General features: G+C 43.2%; 1 protein-coding gene across 1 annotated transcript; it reads left to right on the top strand.

The window, feature by feature from the left end:
• Positions 1-1,082: 1,082 nt before the first annotated feature.
• LRRC74A (leucine rich repeat containing 74A) lies at positions 1,083-13,223 on the top strand. Its single transcript, XM_051806751.1, is given in 6 exon segments — positions 1,083-1,438; positions 9,796-9,904; positions 9,907-9,938; positions 11,091-11,198; positions 11,788-11,873; positions 13,148-13,223. Coding segments are annotated over 6 exon segments (594 nt in total). The 5' UTR covers positions 1,083-1,255.
• The last annotated feature ends 8,696 nt before the right edge of the window (positions 13,224-21,919 follow it).

Genomic DNA, 21,919 nt, shown 5'->3' with positions numbered 1-21,919 from the left:
CTCTGGCTGATGCCTCAGCAGAGAAGGCCACAGAAACCCCTGACACTGACCATGAGGTTGAAGCTGAACGTTTTCTGACCATCTGCCCTCACTATCCTTTCCCTTACAGCCAGAGCTGTACCTACTAACTGGTATGTATTCAAAATGGAGACCAAGGACACAATCCTGCCAGAATTCTGACAACCACATGTAGTCTGGCAATTGATAAAGACAGAGGCAGGAATGAATTTCCCCTTAAGAGTTCTCCCTTTGATGTCCAGTATCTTCCCTCAACTGCTCTCTACACACCACAACTATTTCTTTGTTCCTTTTTCTTTCCTCTAGTCATTAATAGCCAATATTGCCAGCCCAGACCACTGTCTGGGCATCAGGAGCAGCTATCTGAAACCAGGGATGGGACTGCAGCCCTGTTTGTGCACTCCTGATGAAACACTGCATAGCACTTAGGGTCTGCACACCATGGTTTTGCCACAACCATCCTAAACTTTTCTGGTGGCTCTCCTTTTATTTTCTGCCTCATGAAGTCAGTCCTCTGGCTAAGCAAGTCATTTTTGTAACAGTAAGATTTATCCATAATTTAGGATAAGAACTTTCTAACCTGTTATAAGTGGAAGGGAAATCCAAAAACATAAGAATGCAAGAACAAGGACTGTTTTGTTAGAGGTTTCAAACTGAACTGAAAATGGCTTTGATGAGAGGGGAATTTTTCTTGAGGTCAGACCATTGAATGCATATAACAACATGGAGAAATATGAGCTCTAAGTATGGGGTTTGATGAAGGAAATCCAAATGACAGGTTTTTGTGGAAATGCAGCCTCCAGCTGCACTGATACGTCTCGCTGCAGCTGTGTCAACAACACCCAGTGGCCAAGATGAGAATGCTGGGATCCTTCCTGCTGGTTGTAAGCCAAAATGTTCTGAGCTGCCCTACTTCTGCTGTCAATATCAGCTGCGTGCTTCAATTAAGATTTAAAAAAAAAAAAAAGATGAAAATGTTTTTCCCCGATGTCAAGAATTCTCAGTTACACCAAAAAAAGTTCAGTCACATTGCAGACTGGTGAAAAGCTGCAGCAAGTCACTGGACGCCAAATGGAGAAGCAAGGAGGGCACATTAATGCCTGGAGGTCTGGGATAAAGGGATGGGGAGAACCAGGGGATGATAACTCCTAAAATGTAAAACTGTACTGGTTTTGCATAGTGTTCCTTAATTTTATTAAGTTTCTTAATTTATTTAAAAGAGAAGGGACAACACTTAATGCACCACTCATCAGTATACTTTTTCTCTGTAGAACCTGGGAAGGCCTTTGCAGATGCATGCAGGCTGATGAAGGTGGTGCCTGTCTTACACTTGATTCAAAGTTTGGCCAAGCCTTTTGTATATCTGAACCACCATGGTCTAGGACTCAAAGGTGTCAAAGTCACTGTTAGTGTTATGGTGGTGAGTAGCCAGTAACAGTGGAGCCACTGTTCTCAAGAACAGTAGGAATTTTAGGCCTCTCTCAGGCCTGGAAGTCATCACTGAGTACACAGTGTGGGAGAAAAAGTCCTGTATCTTCCCCGTTGGAACTCTGAGTATCCCTAATGTTTCTAATCCTCTGCACAGGAAATGTTCCGTGTGGCAACTGATGGCCTTTCATGGAGTAACTCCAAGAGCAACTGATGCTCTTCCATGGGTCACAAGTCCTCAGTTCTCCTAACCCATACAGGGCCTCAGATAGGGGTAGAGGGACTGGTATCCCACTCTGGGTTCTGCATAGGTATGTGCTACACCCAACAATGGACAGACCCAAGATGCCCGAATTGAAGCTGGGACCTGAACCTGGGTCTCCAGGCTGGCACAAAGCAACAGAAAGTCCTACTCTCCAAGAAAACAGCTCTTTTATGTGCAATTGCCACAGCCATGGCTCTGTCACATCCCCTGATCACAGTCTTGCTCAAGACCTGAAATGCTTCCTAAGGTTTGGAGGAAATGCCCAGCATCTGTTGAACTAAGAAAACTATCCTCTTTGTTAACTTTGCAGTAATGTTTTTGCATGTCTCTGTTTATCTTTTTGTCCTCCTAGTCCAACACAACCATCATCCATTTAGAGTTAGAAAAGTGCATTTTGTTAGGAGCCATATGCACAGCAGAGATGCTATGAGAGAATTCCTCCCTTCAAGAACTGGTACCCCATCTGACATAGTTTGTGAGTCAAAATTATTGCTCATCAAGTTCAATCATCTGAAAGAAAACAAATTCATTCCATTAAGATTTTAACTAAATAGTGGCTGTTCCCATGCAAAAACATTCACATTCTGAAAATCATGGTATTTTGTGCTGTGCTACTTTTAAAAAGTACAAGCTTCTGAAAAGCAGAAGTGTGTATGTAATGGCAGTCTGGTGAGTCTGGAAGTGCTATCTTCATTAGCAGATGTAACAATAATTTCCATAACTAAGTCTTTCCACTTTATGCTTAGCCAACGGAAAAAAAATTTTGGTCAGGAACTTTCATTCTCCAATATGACATGGGGAAACTTTTCTAAATAAATTAAGGGAATAATGCAAGACTTTCAGATATTAACTGGTAGGAATGTTCCTTTGATCTGAAACTGAGGTATCATGGCTAGGCTTCACGAACGAAGATTTGGGAAGGGCTCTACCCACATTTGTTACAAGCACGCTGGTGGCTAAAAAGGCCAATACAAGATAGACGCGTCCGGTTGCAAAAGGCACAGCAGAAAGACTCCTTAGGTGGTATATTCTGCAAGACACGATTCTTTCTGCATTGTCTTGTCTCCTCGAGAGTGATCCTGTGTGCTTTCTCAAAAGCATCAGCAGGGTTAAAGATAGTGTGTCTCCAGACCTCCCAATTGGAGGCCAGAGTAGACCAGTTCTGTTGATCAATATGGCCAAGGCTGAGATGTTGTTTCAGGGAGTCCTTGTATCTTCTCTCCAGGGCTCCTCTCTTGCAGCAGCCAGTGGCAAGTTCACCATAAAGCAAGATCTTAGGGAGGAAGTGATCTTTCATCCTTGAGACTTTCATCCTTGTGTCCTGCCCAATGCAGCTGTGTTCTCAGCAACATGGCCTCAATACTTGTGATTGGTGCTTGTTCTAGAACAGATGTTCTAGTCACATAATCTGACCAACATCTCTCCAACATCCCCCCTCACCATTAGGCTGAGGGTGGGCAAGATCTTGGAAGGGTACATAGCCAGGACAGCTGATCCAACCTGACCAAAGGGATATTCCATACCATATGGCATCTCCTCAGCACTAAAAGCTAAGAGAAAGGCGTGGGAGGGAGGAGTGGGGACAGTAAGTGGCAGCACATTTATTATTACATTTGTCTTCCAGAGCAACCACTATGTATATTGAAGCCTGACTTCACAGGAAGTGACTGGACATCACCTGCTGATGGGAAATAGACAATAAATCCTTTCCTTTGCTTCAGTGTATGGTCTTTTACTTTATTAAACTGCCTTTATCTTGACCTACAAGATAGGTTTTTTCTATGTTATTTTCTCCCTCCTGTCCTGCTTAGGAGGGGAGTGACAAAGTGTCTTGGTGAGCACCTGGTGTCCAACTAAAGTCAACCCATCGCAACTTCTTACAGCCAGATATGGACCGTGATGAACTGGGGATTCTACCTAAAAGCACAACTTTCTGCAGACCCCAACACAGCACCAAGGGATAGATCAGCGCATTGTTAACATACTTTTTTTACTCCAGGAAACAACTTTGGAGAGGAGACTGCACCATACTTTGCTTGGGCATTAATGGTGAGTTACCTGAAATCCAAGGTCATTTGCAGCCCTGGCTGTGTAACAGACCCTTCTCATCTTGAAGCTGCTACTCACTTGGCATGATTTCACTTGGCAATGCCCACATGATTTCCTGGCATAATTCCGCTAAGTGCCTCTCGCTTGGAGACGGAGACATGCCTCCAGGGTCTGCCCCCTCACAGCTACTGTGGAAAAATTGACTCTGTCCTGGCCAAAAACCAGGATACAGGAGTACAGGCACTGGGGGACTTGATGGAACATGTATTTCCTTCCCTAGCAAAAATGCCCCATGACCTGGTTCGTACTACAAAAGCCAGGGCACCCAGATTCAGAGCTTCCTGGATGGCCCACAGACTCACCCTCATCACCACAGGTGACTCTAGCAACAATAACTAATGTATGAGAACACACATGCAGGATGAGAAAACACAGTAACAGAGCAGTCTGTCAGAGAGAAAGGAGATGAAAAACAAGTCCCTCAGGGTGTATAAAGCATAAAATTGCACTCTACTAAAATCTCATAGAATCAGAACTGTTGTTCATTGTAAGCTTCTGATTACAAAGTTCAGGAGCTATTTCAGTTTTTCTTAAGTAGCCCAAACCCTAATGGTTTTAGTCATTGCACAGTAAACAGCGAGAGAAACAGATTAGGAAGGAATAAAATTAAAATGCCTAATCTGTCTGTTCAGACAAAGTGAGATACAGAGTGTGCTAGTAGCCCTTGAAAGGGAAAGTAAACAAAGCAGTATTTCAGTAATCTCAGGTGCTATTACTACACTGTAAAAGACTTGCATGAATATCTGAGGGCTCTTCTTTCCCCAGTATGTTCAACACACCTACTACCATAAAGGCCACAAGCATGTGCTGTGAGCATCCAGTGTTCCTTGAGCATTGCAGTAACACAATGCCTTTAGTTTAATTAATGCTTTCCTTCTCCTGGTTCAGTATTTCTATTGATGTGTATCTCTTTCTAATAAAAGTCCATGTCTTTGAAATATGGATCAATTAAAACTAAAGTGGGGACAAGGCACTGTGCCCCTGCTTGAACAAGCTTGCAGGCAACACAGAGATCAGTACTGAAACTTGTGACCTTCCTAGTCTAGAAAAATGCCTCTCCAAAATTCAAGGTTTTACAGTTCTTCTCTCCTTCCAGCCCACTTGAAGCAGGAGCAGCAGATATTACTGCAGAATCAGTTTCTTTTCTGTTTTGTTTCTTGGAGGAATATTTTTAAGTCAGCTAAATTCACCATCTGTCCCCATCCAACCTCCCATACATGGAAAATTTGGATGAGAAATTCTCTCTGAGAATGAGAAGCAAGTGTTGGCAGCAAGTCCTCTCCCTCCCAGTGTCACAGTAGACACAAATGAATTCACACATACCCTGCTCTAAGTAGAACTTACACTGTGAGGTGTGCAATGCATGTGAATTGGCATTGGCACTGGCACATATCCAGGTGGGCACAGTTACTATATGAAACTGAATTCTTCTCCTCTGCTAATCAAACATAAGCAGAGTGAGTCTTGATATTTTAGATGTGGCAAGGAGAATCCAGCCATTTTTCACAGTGAGAAAAACAGGCAGTGTCTATTAATATAAGAAATCCTCCCTCTCTCTGTTTTCCTCCTTCACAATGTAAATCATTTGCTAAGAATTTATTCAAGCACAGGATAAACTGTCATTTCCACAACAGGGCAATGCCACAGCACTACCTAAAGTAGAAGAGTATTATCAAGTCCTGGAAAAAGAATGGCAAAAACTGCCTTCTAGGAATCAAGGAATCAATAATCCTGGAAAGGGCAAAACTAAACAACTAGCCAAGATGGCTTCAGAGGTTAGGGTTGAGAGCTAACATGTCTTCTCAATCCAAGATCAGACTCTGGGAATTCAGCTCAGTAAAGTCAGCTTGCGTATGAGCTGCATCCTCAGCTAGATCTAATATCACCATCCTGAGAGTCTGCAAATGGCTTGAGAGTAATCTTTAAATCTGTTAATGTAAGCCTGTCTCTGGACACCCCTGTCCTTGTGAATCACTGTAACTCCATCAGTCATTTGCACTGATGTTTTAGATTATATAAATAAACATGCCTGTCTGCCTGGCTCTTAACCTTGCTTGAGGTAAGGTCACTAGTTCACACCAAGGCATTCCTCTCTCTCCATAGTCATACAGATTGTCTTAGGAGCTGATAGCACAAAGGACTTAAAGGAGGACATGTCTTCTGCTGGCCAACAGTAACAAAGAAAGTTTTCTTTATAATAGTGGGAACGGGGACTGCACATGAAGTCCAAGGTGGGGGAGAGATGATGTTCACACGCTAAGAGATGCACTTGGCAATGCCAACCCTGTAATGCCAGATAGCCAGACCTCGTAGGCCAGAGGTTGACAAGCAGCCTGAGCTCTGATCCTCTGCACTGCCAATAGGAACCAACAGTATGGGAAATCTCCCGAGGCATACACCTCCATCCAGAGGGATCCTCCTAGAAAGCACACATTCAAACGTAGCCCATTGCCTCAGCCTCTCCCCATCACATGACTGAACATGATCCACATCACATCCTCCTGCATGACAGATGTAAGGGACCTGATATGTGGAATTTCACACAAAGAGATAGAGAAACTGAGAAGGTAACCCCACTTGGAAACTGCATTGCAGACTTTTGTGGAAGAGACAAGAGGTGGTGAGACAACAGATACACCCCTTGAAAGGGACCACAGTTTTTCTACAGCCCTGCTGAAGAATGGGAAGAAAAGGTGCTTACAGATTCACCACATTTCACTCCCATTTATTTTGTAATAGCAGAACAAGAACAAGGAGTGAATTCCCACTGGAGGATGAATTCTCTCCATCCCCAGAGCTATCTTCCTCCAGAGTAGCCTAAGATGCTAGATACTGTGAAGTGCTTTGATACTCTGTCAGTCTGTGTGAGGAATAGAAGAAGATGGATGCTTCAAGGTATTGAAAGCAAAGCAGTTCTATTAAAAAAAAAAAAAAAAAAAAGAAAAAAAAAGCAGGCACCAACAAAAAAACCCTAAAACAAATCAAATATTAAAAGGCTGGTGAGGAAGGAAAAAGAGATCAAAGAGGACAAATCTTAGTATGCTACTCTGTAGCAACACTGGAGCATAACACATGCTGTTGTAACCTCATGTGCTGCTTCTAAGAAATGCTCCTGAGTGAGGGTAGGGATTGCATTGCAGACCAACACAGGGGAAAGACCCGGGCACATATCAGTCCAGTCCTGGCACTTCCATCTATGCACTGATTCCTCATGGGAGCAGTTACAGAAGGTGTCAGGGGCCTCAGGGCCCTCCACCCACCTTTGGGAGCAGCATGATTAAAGGAAAGCATTTTCACAAAAATTACATTTGGGACATAAATAATATGTTCATGCTTGAAACAAGGTAAAAGTAAAGTTCACAGGCAGTTTTGGACACTCATGTAATGGGTTGTATCTAAGTTACATCTGCATGTGTTCTTTGTCCTGTGGTTAGTATATTAAAGAAAGAAACTAAAAATAAGCAGAATAACTAATATTCACCTATAGTCTTTCCTGAGAGTATTGAGTGCTTTCAACAGAGATCATCTGAAGAACAGGCGTTCCTCTAGGGTAAAAATTTTTTCCTGCATAAATTAAGATCAAAGAGAATTATTTTCCAAGTCTGCAAGGAGTCAGGCCTCACTCTGCAAAGGAAAACTAAAACAGGCTGTATGGGGGTAGAGGACTGCATTACAGTAGATGTGGTTCCTCTAGTTTTATTACGAATAACCTAAACAATTAAAAAATTGGAAACAGTAATAAATTTTAGCTAAAATCTGATAAATTAAAAGGAATTATTAAAATGCATTTCTTCAAGAGGAAGCACTCAAGAAATCTCACTATGAATTTCTGCTTTTTAAGGTTATAGAGTTGTTCTCTTCACCTCACCATTGAAAAAGTCTAAATTACCTGGCATTTCACAAGATAAATGGTCAATGGCATAAATTTACAATGACATTTCAGTATCCCAATCAAATGGTTGTAGGCAAACATCTAATCTGTCTGCCAGACTTCATTCCACATGTGATGTAGGGAGTCTTGCATTTCAATTCAGAATAATTGTAAATATACAGGGCCAACAACCTTCCATTGTCTTAAACCTTTGAGAAATTAGTAAAGGTTTTAATCTTTTACAGGAAACTTAAGGGAAAATATAAACAAAAGCCTCTTCTGCCCCTTTTCTCAGGGATAAATGCTTATCTTGACTTTTAAAGAATGAATAATTATTGTGTCTATAAGAGGTATATGGAATAAGGATCATATCTAGAAACCTTTCCATGGGTTTGACAGCACCAGCAATGCCAAAGTAATAGAAAGGCACATCTTAACAAGTTTATTCCTTCTAACAACATTTCTAAGCATGACTGTTCCCCACATTCTTTTCATAATCTCCTCTTTATAGGGTTCCAACTTGCAGATACTGACAACCAAACATTTTCTAAAAGTTGTGAATCAAAGTAGCCAGCAAATGCTCATCTTCTGCATCACAGTACAAAAGAAATTACTGTTGCTTTTCAGCTGTCTGGGTGTTGTTTTTCTGAACTGGACTGACTGTGTCAAACATGCAGAAACACCCAGGTTGGCTCCCTCCAGGTGCCACCCAATCCCAGCATGGTTTGTTAGGCCAGACACGTGCTTTGGCTACGCTGTTTCTGAGGTGGCACTGGCAGTCCACCAGCTCTGCCATGGGCTCAAGCCAAGCTGGCAACCCTGGAGAGAGCAGAGCCAGCTTGGGCTTTCCTGTGTTTCATTCCCAGGACTAGGTCACTCTCCTAGTGTGCATGGTGCAAGGATGTCTGAATGGCTTCTTCAGAGAGCCACTCTGCATCCATAAAACCCTTGGTGCTGAATGAAAGGTAGTAAACCCAGCTGAACCCAGACTGGTTCAAGACTGTTATTGAGTAGTAACAGTCAAGAGCTGTTACTCTACACAGTAAATGGATCTTAAGAAAAATGGATTTTAAGTTTCTAAAAAGAAGATGTAAGAATGCATTGGGAAACTTTGTAAATTAACTTTCGGGGAAAAAATACAGTGCTTGATGCATGTGGAAACCTTCCACAATGACAGAAACAGAAGCTTTCATGAATTTCCCAAACTGACTTGAAATTTCCAACAAATAAGTATATAACTAACATAATACATGAAACAATTCCCCTGTCATCATGGGCATGAACAAAATCATAGTCATGTCTTTAAAAGATCAATCAAGGCAAATGCACATTTGTCATAACTTAAATTTAGAAGAATAATTTACAGTGACATCAATACTATTTGCATTGATAGCTTACTTTCTAATATTCCAAACCTCTAAACTGGGACACTGTGCTGCTCCCCATTCAGTAAATGTTAAAACAGAAAACTTACAATGTGAGCTCTGAAATGCTGAGCTGTCACTACCCTGTTTGAAATTCTTAGGAAAAAACAAATATCAGGTCTTCTACTGCTCACTGGAGCTTCCTCTTACAGTTACACACTGAAAGAGAGCTTTGAGAAAAGTTCTTTTCATCTGGAGACACCTGGATCCTCCCCAGATAGGATCATCTTTCTTGTCTGGGCTATAAAGCTATATTGCTGGAGATACTAATCCTTTAAGGTCTTGAGTGATTTGTTTTTCATTTTTGCAGAACTCTATGGCACATTTAGGCCATTAACTGTTCAACTTGCAGTCTGCATCTTAACAGAATGGAGAGAACTGTCTCAGAGATGAACATGAATTACTTGAATCACCAAAAATAAGAGATCTTCAGTGATGACCTTGCATTAAGCTAATTTCTGCATAAATTAGTAGATCTTTCTCTCTCAGACATGGAAAAAGAGAAAGATGAACAGTTATTTAGGGTCAAACCTCCACGGTATTCCTGCAAGTGAAGAGCAGAGATAGCAGAAGGCAGCATCTGTAGGAGAGAATGATTAATGTATTTGTGAATACAAGAAAATCTTTGTTGTCCTCTGGGTGTCCATGCTGAGTGCACTTTCCTTGACCCTGTGTGCCAGAATGAGTTGGTGAATGAAACTTTCAACAAGTTGAAGGATTTGGTGTGTCAAATGCGTCCTGAACTAGATGTCATCTACAGTGAGGTTGAAGGCTGTATCATCAAGATCCCCAACAGTATCCAAATCCCATGGAAATTATGCACGTGAGCTATTGAATTTGGGTCCTTACTGCCTGTACACAGTACACATGCCCCAGATACTTGGAGGGATGGAGGCTGAAAGGCAAGCTTTCTTTCAAGTCAGAAATTCAGCCAAGTTCCTTCAGAAAAGTAAATTTACAAAGACAGTCACGATGTTCACATATCTCAGTTCACGCAGACTGACTAAGCAAATCCTCTGCTTTTCAGGAGAAGCTATTGCCTTGGGATCTGAGAGCACTGGGAGGGTGAAAAAAGGAATGGGAATAGATGTTTGCTTCCTGTGTAAAACACATTAATTGATTAATTAATGTTTATTCCTCATCACAAGCCCACCACAACAGCTGACTTTCACAGAACACTTCACTGACAGTTGTGCTTTAGCATCAAAATTAATGTCCTGCAGAAAAATAGGATATGATATTACAAGCAAATACTGCCCTAAATAGACATTACGTAGCTTTTCAAGGTCTGCAGTATCCATGGATAGCAGCAGATGGTGCTGTCCTCCTTGCGGAAGCCAACGCAAGCACTTGAGCATTGCTGAGCTAAATAACACCTTTGTACTACCAGCTTTACTGTGTTTCTTAACTGCTGTGCAGATTTTCAACTAATTGGATGAGGTCTTGCTGTAGATAAGGGTTGGGATGAACTTAAGCAAAAGCTTGGGCTGTTAGTTCACATCAAACAGTGCTGCTGTGCTTCACAGCTAGTGACACTTGCACTACCATACTTTGCAGTTTTTAATAGCCATTATGGTATTCAGCATGTCCCCATTCAAACAGAGGTGGAATGCAGAGAAGAGTAACTAAAGTGATTAGAGACCTGGGGGAGAGAACCGTCTCGATTAGACAGCCTAACCAAGCAGTGACTACTGGGATGAAGACCAAATAACCATATGTAATTATCAGGAAAAAAACAGGTTTACTACTGAGTCTCATTTCAAGGTAGCAGGAGAAGAAGGTATAACTGAGAAGAATGGGATTAACCTGAACAAAAGGACTTTGTTCTGGCAATGTGGTGACTGTGTAAGGAATAAAGAACTCATATCTCTCAGTGGTGGGGTGAGTAAAGGCAGGGTGACGGAAGAATAAGGGGAGAGCAGGTATCAGTGGCTGTTTCATGGTTATGCTCATGTTTTATCTCTGCTTCTATTAGAACTATTTGAAAGAGCACAACCTACAACTCTGAGACTTTTTTAGGATTATTGATGAGAATGGAAACATGAAGATTCCTGTGGCAGCCTTCTGGAAAACCATGATACAGGTGTGCCTCTGAAAGCATGGCCAGAATCCTCTTCTTTCAGGGTACTGCTCTAGAACCCTTCTGCTGCAGCACAGCCGCCAGCCAGCCTTTCTGGTGACATTGTTCAGGCTAAAAGGCAAAATTCACTCATCACAAAGTTAAGCCTTGAAGGAGACCAATGGAAGTGTTGTGACACCCAATAAGTATTGCAGATGGCATCAGTGACAATGGACAGACATCCACTGTTTGTATGGGGTATACAGGATATTGATAGATACTTATGTCTTACTGCTATGTGAAAGTGGGGGGGAAAAGCACCTAAACCCTCACCTGTACAATGGAAAGGACAGTTCTCTTCCTGACAAAAACAGCATGGTGCTTGGGATCAGTAGCAACAGTCAGCCAGCCATGATATTCTTTTACAAAAAAACGTAAAAAGAAAAAAGAGTGAAACTGCCTCCTCACCACCACTCTGGATTTTTTGCATCCTTTCCACCATGCATAGGGCCATCTGCTCACCCACTAAAAGATAGCCAGGCCCCAGTCTGATATGGAGGATTTTTCTGCTTAAAATTACCCAGGTTTCCTAGCACTTCTCTTCTTCTCTTAGCAACAAATCATCCCACTGGATTGAGTTCAAATTGGGGAACTAGTGCACAATCTAGACCGGAATCAGACAGCAGTTGTGGACTATAGGTATGTGAATGACTCCATTTACTGTCCTGGCTTGTCTTTCTTATTTTAATTTGGCTCAACACTAAATAAATATAACCTTTTTCACCTTGGGATGTGAAGGGACATATGGTTTTGGCCAGTCGATTACTTACCTAAGTAAAAGGTAGATGAAAAAACACCTTGTATGCTTAGAAGTTCTGTTGAATCAAACTAGAAGTTAGTCTTATTTTCCTATTTGATAAACTTGCTGTGAGAGTGCAGAGACCTCAGAGCTGAATGGCATTTTCATTCATTCTCGTTAGCCTGCGTGAGAAGCATCAGCTCAACACCGTCCTCCCCCTGAAGCCAGGGTAAGATTTGCAACAACAGCATATCTGTGCCTTCAGAACTTTTTCTCTATCCTCAGGGACTCTTGTTTTTTTTACTGCTCTCTGATCCCTCTTCTTAGGAGACCTAGTTTTCCCTGGAAACTTGCCTTCAAACTACAGAACTTTTCATTCTCTTGAAAGTGCCTCTTCTTAGTGCCTGTAGCAATCGTGTCCAAGTTCTGAGAGCCTGAGCATTCAGCAGCAAACTCCTCAGAGGCTGTCAGTCGCTGCAGGCTAAACTGCTTGTCATTGGACCCAAAATTCCCCCTAGATTTTCAGTCAATTCTGACATATGACTCATCAGCTGAAAGCCCTGTTAATCATGCCCAAATATTCCCATCATCAGCACATACTAATGGGTTTAAGTATATGCTGTAGTCTAGTTTTAAGGCTAGAAGCAATGGGTCAGTTTTGCTCTTAGCCTCCTAATGTTTTCAGAGACAAGCAAATTATTCTGTTGCATTTGGTCTTTATTCCTTTGCATATATCAGTGCCATACCAAAAGCACCCATGCTCAGGTGCTAGATGTGCCTTAGACTGGTTAATCTTCAATCAGAGATTACATGGAGTTCCCAAGTACTTCAGGCTCAACTTACACAACTGTGGTTAAGCAGTAAGCAGATGAAACTGTTGAAATCCAGTGGCTGGCAAAGACTTCATCTGGTGCCATTTAATGTGGCTGAGTTGATATATGGGGAAAAGCAGATATAGCTTATCTAGCTTCTTGATGCATTTTAGCACTGTAGTATGTGTGAAGTGGTAATATTCACCTTGCAGAAAAGAGTCAGAAGATTTGTGACCTTTGCTGTCCTTACTGTTCCCACCTGAGGCTGTTTCTTCAAGATCCTCTCAGAAGCTTTAAGATACCTGGCAGAGAAGGTTCACTTTACTAGATTAATACTGGTTTATCTCCTTCTTTTCCATCAGTCACATAGAAAAGCAGAAGCCAGCACAGAAACTTGTTGAAGGGGAAATCAAGGAGGAAAAGAAGGAAAAGCCATAAAAATGAAGCAAGGAGGGAGGTCAGACAATGCAAGATTGTGTGAGAACCACTGAAAGAAAGCTCAGAGTAGCTCTGGCCCTGGGGAGGCCCAACACTGGAGAGTCTAGGTTATTGCATGTAGAAATAAAGTTAATGTTCCACTACACTTCAGGTCCCTGTAGAGTCTGGTCCTTTTCTGTTAAAGAAAGACTGGTTCTTTGGACCTGGTTACCAAATCTGTCTTGCTCTGTATGCTGACAGTGGTGAAATTACTTGCAAAGATGAAGGCAAAAAATGGGAAATGGGAAACTACAACACACACATATTATCTCCTTTTGAGGTAATGCACACAGACGAAGACTGAAGCAAGGGCCCTGCAGTCATCTCCTACCAGCTTAGGATATCTGACACAGGGACCTTTGTAAGAGAAGAAAAAAAACAAACTTCATGAGAAACTATAGCTCATATTGCTTAAAAAGTTATGGGTGATTGAAATTTTATTTAATATCCCCATGGGAAAAAATATGCTAGAAAGATGGAAGACATAACAGATTTTTAAATGGCTTAGATAGTGATCGTTTTTTAAATCCACATTAAAAGATATATTTCAATAGCTCTTAAGAAGGAATTAAAGCCTTGCATATATTAATATTTATTTAAAAATATAATTTTTAAAATGTAAATATGTACAGGAAGTACATTTTGCCACATGAGCAACAGCCAACATAGAGTATAAACCAAGGACCTTGGAAAACTGGGGAATATTGGCCACTTTGGGAAGATCAGCCTTCTGTGAAAAAGAAAAGAAGCTAGTTGCAACCTGGTAAGTCTCTGTTTCCCAGTGGAATTCCTATGTGGAAAAAAAACTTTGAAATATCTTGAAAATCTTTGGTAAGAGTTCACATGGCTCCAGTGCCTAATCAGAGGTCAAGATGACTGTTGACATGATGGTATTGGTATGTCTGCTCAGTAGTCACCTTCAGAAGGCTTCAGCTCATTACCCCAGGAAGTCTGTGTTCTCTGATGCCTGTGACTTCCAGAATTTACTTGTGATTGCAGTCAGTGCCCCCACATATGGAATATGGGGGGTGTTGAGATGAAGAATCAGAGAAGCATTAGAGATGCTGGGCAGTTTGCACATGCAGGGATAGCACTGTGGGGTTTTCTGTTCTTTTCCTAATCATGCCTGAAATGTAATTAATGTTTCTTGACTATTCCTAAGCACTCATGTATATTTTCATAGAAGCTGTTGTGCTTTCATCCCAGCCAGCAGCCAAGCCCCACATAGCCACTCATTCACTCACCCACCAGCGGGACTGGGGAGAGAATTGGAAGGGTAAAAGCTGGAAAACTCATGGGAAAGCAAAAGTCACACACACAAACAAACTAAAACAAAGAATTAATTCAGTGCTTCCCATGGGCAGGGAGGTGTTCAGCCATCTCCATCACACGTAACGGTTACTTGGGAAAACAAACAGCATCCCTCCAAACTTCTCCACTCCTTCTTCCCCCCCAAAACTGATATGCTGAACATTATGTCATATGGTATGGAATATCCCTTTAGTCAGTTTGGGTCACCTGTCTCAGCTGTGTCCTCTCCCTCGCCAGTGTGGCAGTACAAGAAGAAGAAAAGGCCTTGACTATAAGCAAGTCCTGCTCAGCAATAACAAAAACATCTCAATATTATCAACCCTGTGTTCAGTACAAATCCAAAACACAGCCCCGTACTAGCCACTGTAAAGAAAATTAACTCTACCCCAGCCCAAGCCAGCATAGAAGCGTACACCAAACCCGCCGGACCTTACTGCTGATCAGTGGGGCTCGGAGAGGGCAGGAGAGCGACCTGTGCCCATTACTGTACAATTCGAGCTCACTCCCTGCTAAGAACACCCACTGACCCCGCGCTCAGCGGGAGCAGTCCCGGGCTCGGCCGTGCCCGCGTCGCCGCCAGGTGTCAGCGCAGCCCCGGCGGTGCCGCGCCGGCCCCGCTCGCCCCGGGCCCGCACACCGCGGCACGGCGGCCTCGGGAGCCGCTGGGCGTGGAGTCAGCCAATGGCCTGGGTTGGAAGCGACCTTAAACATCATCATCTAGTTTCTGTCCAGTGCCTCATCACCCTCAGAGTAAAGAATTTTTTACTAATATCTAATCTAAACTTATTCTCTCGTGGTTTGAAACCATTCCCCCCTTGTCCATGTCACTTATAAAAAGTCCCTCTCCAGCTTTCCTGTAGGCTCACTTCAGGGTACTGGAAGGCCACAATTAAGTCATCCCGAAGCCTTCTCTTCTCCAGACTGAACAAACACAATTCTCTAAGCCTTTCCTCATAGGAGAGGTGCTCCATCCCTCTAATCAACTTGATGGCTTCCTCTGGACTTGCGCCAACAGGTCCATGTCCTTCCTGTGCTGTGGACCCCAGAGCTGGATGCAGTTCTCCAGGTGAGGTCTCACAAGAGCTGCTCGTTCCATAACTACTCCATTGCTGCTTTCCTGTGAAGAACCACCAGCGGGGGCATAATTTTAACTGTTGTACAACGTTCCTCCAGCATCCTGCTCCTGAGACTGGTGGATCCGTAAGCAGTGGCTGTGACACGTTTTATGCTGGACTCACTGGTGGTTGAGGGACTGGAGATACCTGAAAACTGGTACATACAACTGTGTGTACCAACTCTGACATGGCTTGTTGGTCCACATGTGCCATATGTACAGAGAGGTGTCACTGCTGCAGGACAGTACTAAGACTCTTGGACCCACTGAACTTACTATACCTGATCCACAGACCTGAGTGTAGATACTCAGCATTTCTGGAGGGGACTGTTGTTCAAAACACATAATCTTCTAGGATGTTCTTCAGTGGCTCCAAGTCTGTTGACACAACATCCACCATTCCCTGGCTGTGCCAATGTAAAATACCTATGCCTCTCTCTCCCCCTCAGCCCCAAGAAATCCTTTTTGAGTCCCTTTTTTTTTTTAGCTTAGGAGGCATAAAATGAAATAACAACATATGCAGGCTCAGAATTAAGGCCAGGGAGTTGGGAACACCTAATGATTTTATATTTTGCACCAAAAAAAAGGGTTTTTTTCATGATCTGCAACTATTGTTATGTAACAGAGAACAAGAATTACAGTATTCCAGATTTTCATTTAAAGTGAGGCTCTTGGCTTATCAGCAGGCACATACTCTATGGTCAGTTAAGCTCGATCAGAGGTGAGAAGTTTCCAGACTGGAACAAGAAGGAACAGAGAACAATGGGATCTTGGGGTACCTGATGGCAGAGAGTGAAGGTCCTGCTTCACTGTCCCTATGGCACTTTTGTTCTGCAGAAAAGGGTGCACTTTGGAGTAGAGGAGTAGCACATGTATATACTGTTCCATATCTTTGTCTTTTCTTCCCACAGTGTCTTGGGTTTGTGCTGCATATGTTACACATGCATCTTTATCTCCTGCAGAGTGCTGTTGTGTATTAGTCACGCATTATTGTTCAACTTTGGTTTGCACAGAATCAGATGCCCAACTAAACTAATTTGTCCAATTATCGCCCTTAAGTTTCTAGATTAGCTACAGCCATCAAAAATCTTCTGCAAGAAAACAACATAATCAAATAGAGATGGGAACTGGCCTGCAGCAGGTGTGGCTTTTATTTATTTGAGTGTCCACTTCAACTCCAGACTCTACAAAGATGTGGCAGCTAGGTGGTACCTTTACATCAGGAAAAACTTGCAGGGAGATTCGATGGTTTCTTTCAGCTAAAGAGTTGGGGCCCAAATTTCTATTCCAGAAAGACTTGATAAATATAAAATATTTATTTTCTGAAAACAAAATCAAAAGGTAATGGATCTCTGGGAAGGTACTAGATGCAACCTTCTGGCTTACTATGTGACCTGATGCAACTAAAATACTAGTAAAAAATTGAGAGTGTTAGTGAAAATTTTAGTCATATGCAAGCAGTGTGGTGGAGGGGTGTAGTTGCAGTTTGTATTGTGCAGAATCTCTCTGAGTATTCTCAGATCAATAAAGCTTTTTCAAGCTTGGGGGCAGCATTTGTCCCCTTGCTGAGAATTCAGGGATAAACTGTGGTAGACACTGAGCAGGGGCGGTCAGGAAGTGGAACATGAATTTCTCTGCTGATCCTGCACCTGTGAAATGGCGCAGAAGGAAATGGTTTGGGTAGCATAAATTAAGGCAGCTCTGAGACTCATCTAACATACCTCAGGAATTCAGCCTGCCAGCACAAAATTAGACAGTGCAGAAAGCTGGCTAAACACTATCTCTGTATCTTTCTTAGCTCATGAGAGTGACACAGCCAAGTGACATTGTCAGAACTCTTCAATATTAGAAAGAAAACACTGTCTAAGTAATGTGTTTCGAAAACACGGCATACACACCAGAGTATTTAATGTGTTAGCTAGTTTAGATGAACCTTTGGATCTCTTGCAAGGGAAATCATCTTTTTGTAATGGATCCCTTCCAGCAGAATGAGACAGTTCAGACTAATTTCCTAGGCACCACCACAACATTTAGGACAACATATCATTGCATTATAAAGACATCACTAATCAGACTGTGGAAATCTCAGAGCAAGTATAAAGACTAATGTTAGATGCCAAACTATCTCAGCTTGTTCACATTGAAGATCTTTGATCTGTCTAGCTGAACTGACCTACAGGTTTTTGGCTTTATTTTCAAAGGAGAAATCTCACGGGTTGCTGAAGTGGGTACAGTGATACTAGTCTTCCTCTTTTAGATCAATAGTTCTTTTTTCCAGTGGCCTCTCATCCATATAATGATATATCACAACATGTCCACTGTATATCAGTGGACATGCACCTTATGCAAAGGGGCATCTGCAGCCATGAATGAAATAATGCATCATGAGATTGGGAGCATGCCATATACAAGGTACTGGTGAGTGCAACGGGGATGCTTAAGTCTCTCACCTAAATCTGTCACGGTAATGTTAGAGAATCTGAAGAGATGATAGAGTGAAAATTTGCAAGGACAAAATTTAATTTTTTCATCATGAAGCAGCAGATTTGAGTCAATTGACTGGTGATAATGGTTTTTATAAGCCACTGGAAAAGGTCAAGATCATAATGGACACTTCAGTTCCTGCAGATTTATGTTATAGTTGTTCTTTTCTTCTTAAGTGGGTGTGTCCTTATCTATCAACAATACTGAAGCTCTTTCATAGTTTCTTAATCCAGAGAGCCCAGCCAAAGGATTGCGTTCTGAATTTGGCCTACCAGAAAATGCAATCAATCCATAGTTTGTTCCTTTCCACTCCCTTTGTTGTAGGCTGCTAAGATGGCAGTCAGACACATCACAGACTGCACAGATTGTTCTGGTAGCCTTGTCTCTTCCAAACACTTCATGAAGACCTTAGTTACTCCACTGACTTGCTATTAGCTGTGCATCTCTCAAGGGACAAATACGCCAGCTTTCACAGCCTCATGGGAAGGGGGTATCATATTACAGGAGGACGATAAAATAATGTCCTGCTGTGTAACTTTATTCACTGGATCCTCCTTTCAGGAAACTGAGTATGTGCATTCCTTTATGGTCTGTGTTTGCATTTGGGGCCATAGGATAAAGTGGTCTTATGATGGAGAAGATCTCCAGGATATGATCTTCCATAAGGGACTGAGACCATATCTAATCATGTATGATCTTCCCCTGTAAGGCAAGATCAAGCCACTTCAACTCCTCTTTGCCGGTTCTTTCTCCCCATCCCATCTTTAGGGAGCTGGAATGGGAGCCAGCTACACCGGGCTCGTGCATTGAGGACTCAAGCAGGGCGGTTCGAGTTGGAGGGCGCTGCACAGCGCTGGGGTCACCGCGAGGGCACGGATGTGCCCGTGCACGGCTCCTCTGGCTACACCTTAGCAGCAGCAGGAAACTTGCTTCTCCACCCTAGAGCTGCACCTTTGCCTGCTTTTCCCTCCTTCCCACCGAGCAGAGGGCGCTCCGCCCTCAGAAGTGGGTCCTCGGCACATTCCTGGGATAAGCTAAACCACTGGAAGGAAAAAGTCCTGCGCACACCCAGGCACACATGCACACCCTAGGAGACAAAAAACCCGAGCTAAAAACAAACTTCGAGCTGGGAAGAGGGTGGTTGAAAGCCTTGGAAACCCAGGCAGGCAGCAGCCGGCGAGGCGGGCGGGGTGCGGGGTGCGGGAGGCCCGGGCGGGGCGGGGCGGGCTGGGCTGGGCTGGGCTGGCGCAGCGCCTGCGGCCCGACAAGGGCACCCTGTGCCCAGTGCCCGCATCGCCGAGCGGGATGCTCCCGCTCCCACCTCACTGTGCGGCGCAGTGGAGAAGCCACAATGCGACTCTCGGGGGGAGTAGGGGGTGGAGACAGACACAGGCGGAGTCAGGGCTCAAATTCTTGAACCTTTCACGTCCTTTCTGTAATTTGAAACATACTTGTTCCCATGCCAGAACCTTTTTTTTTTCTTTTTTCTTTTTTTTTTGATTTCTTCCTTGAGGCTATGGAAATACGTTCAGAGAAAAAAAAATGAGGGAGAGAAAGAAAGTAAAAAAAGGAAGGAAAAAAGCAAGCCCATTACTTATCAGAGGCTCCAAAACAAAACAGAGAAACGTGAGAGCACGGCCCTCCCAGGCACAAGTGCTCGCGGGCTCAGATTTCCCTTCGGAGGGGTCATGGCTGCTGCAGTCACGGGTTTGGAACGCAGCTGGTCCTGCCTGCAACAAGGCAAAAAAATCCTGGCTCTGCTGCAAATAGCACTTGCCTCCTTTCGCTTCTCAAGATCGTGGTGTTTTGAGCAAAGGAAGCCATTTGCAAAACGCCTGGGGGACTGGTTTGTGCCCTTACAGATCCCAGTCATCTTCAATGGGTCATTCCCCCGCCACATTCCCAGCCCCTTCCACGCAGGGACATCTGCGTGTCTCTCTCCTGTGCACAGCTGGTTACACACGTAAAAGCACTCCAATTTATTTCCTTCCACAAGACTTCCAGGTAGACAGTCTCCATGATTAGTGTGGAGCGTACACATTCAAGAGAGGAAACTGGCTTTTGAACTGTCTTAAAATTTCAAATGTCCCTAATCACCCAAAAAGCACAAAGCAGCATCAGCCGGGCCATCAAGCCCACTCCTTTCCCCCTGGGTAAACCACAGCAGGTGATTGTGCTGGTGCAGGGCTATTTTTGTTTGCTTTGTGTAAGGAAGTAACAATTACCAGTGACACTAAATGCCTCCTCGGGTCAGAAGTGACTTGAAGCTCTTGAGTTGCATACAAGCAGTTGTAGTGCAGCTGCCCTGTCAGTGCTGGAGTAGGGCTGCTAAGCTGACAAAAACAGCACCTACCCCTCTCCCATTCACTCAGAGACTCACACCCTGCTCTTTCAAGCCAGAAAAACAAGGACAAGGAGAGAAGCTTTCATGTTTCATTGCCATTATCATAGGTCACAACTGTGTTAATGTGTTATCATGCTACTTACATGTATGTATATGGATGGGTGTGAACAACCCTTAAGAACAACCCTTAAGAAGGCATGAGGTTTTCCAGGAAAGAGTCAAGTGGGCACATGTACATCACCTGAAGAGTGCCCTCTGCACATGGGGGAGAAGCTATCCAGAGGAAAGGGTAGTCCATGGGCACAGTCCTTACATGCTTTACTCCTCCCCGTCACAGCACCTGCTTTGCACAGCTGGGGCAAGTTGGGGAGTATTTCTGTTAGCTCGAGTGTATAGCTAGAGAAGAAGGAAGTGCAAGACTGTCTGGAAGACAAAGATGGGGCAGATACATTTATTTATTTTATTGGAAGGGACAGTGTGACATTTCAAAGTTTCCCCATAGCCTTTCAGCCCATGTAGGACAGCAATTAGGTTACGCCCACTGGGGAATTCCTCTCCTTCACCCAGCTCCTGACACTACAAGTCACCACACTGATACTTTGCAGATTGGCAGGAAACACCACAAAGCCCATGTGTGCTTAAACACTTCAGATCACACAGCAAATGCTGTCCCGGCTGTCTAAAACACTGCAGCATTTGGGCTCCCTCCCTCTGAGGAGATAAAGCATCCTGAAGCTTAACTGTGTTTATCCAGAAACCCTCAAGACAGTCTTTGTCTCTGAAGCTGGTCACTTGGAACTCACAGCTTCTTCTGAATGTTGTCTTCAGATGGAAGCCATCCCATACAACTGCAGCACGGTGTCTTGTTTATCACATTTATATTACTTTGCAAATAAGCCTTAGCTACAAATGCTCTGCTGTTTTTTTCTTAGGCCTCATGGATACTAAAGGGTTATTAGTGCTCTATTCAGGCCCATGTTGGCATTCCCCACCCTTCTCTAGATTGACATGCAAGCGCAGTTGGAGCTGCTATTAAATATGAGACCAGACCTCAGTTAAATATGTATTAAGTAAGTGACTTCTAGGGTGTTACCAACTTTCTAGAGATACTGCATGTGACTCACTGAACCAGATGACAGACTGTGTAATAAGTTATTTCATCTGATCATATTTATCAGAGCAGGTTTGTCCTGCCTTTTTTACAGGGAGCACTGTCTCACAGATAACAAGGTGAAATGAAATCTGTTTTAATAGACATTGCTCTCTGCAGTTTATTTTTACTGTATTCCAGTCCCATATACTTGATTCGTGCCCTGGTAAGCTGAAATGAAACAGTTCAGTCCCCTGTGATTCAAAGATTTTTGGAGGAAGACACCAAGATTTCTTGGGGTCATTGTTTAATGG

Source organism: Manacus candei, unplaced genomic scaffold (genome assembly GCF_025592945.1).
Source record: "Manacus candei isolate 608988 ecotype Guabito, Panama unplaced genomic scaffold, ASM2559294v1 h1tg000067l, whole genome shotgun sequence".
NCBI classification, from domain to species: Eukaryota; Metazoa; Chordata; class Aves; order Passeriformes; family Pipridae; genus Manacus; species Manacus candei.
The sequence above is the reverse complement of the archived record's forward strand: the minus strand, read 5'-3'. Positions and strand labels throughout refer to the sequence as shown.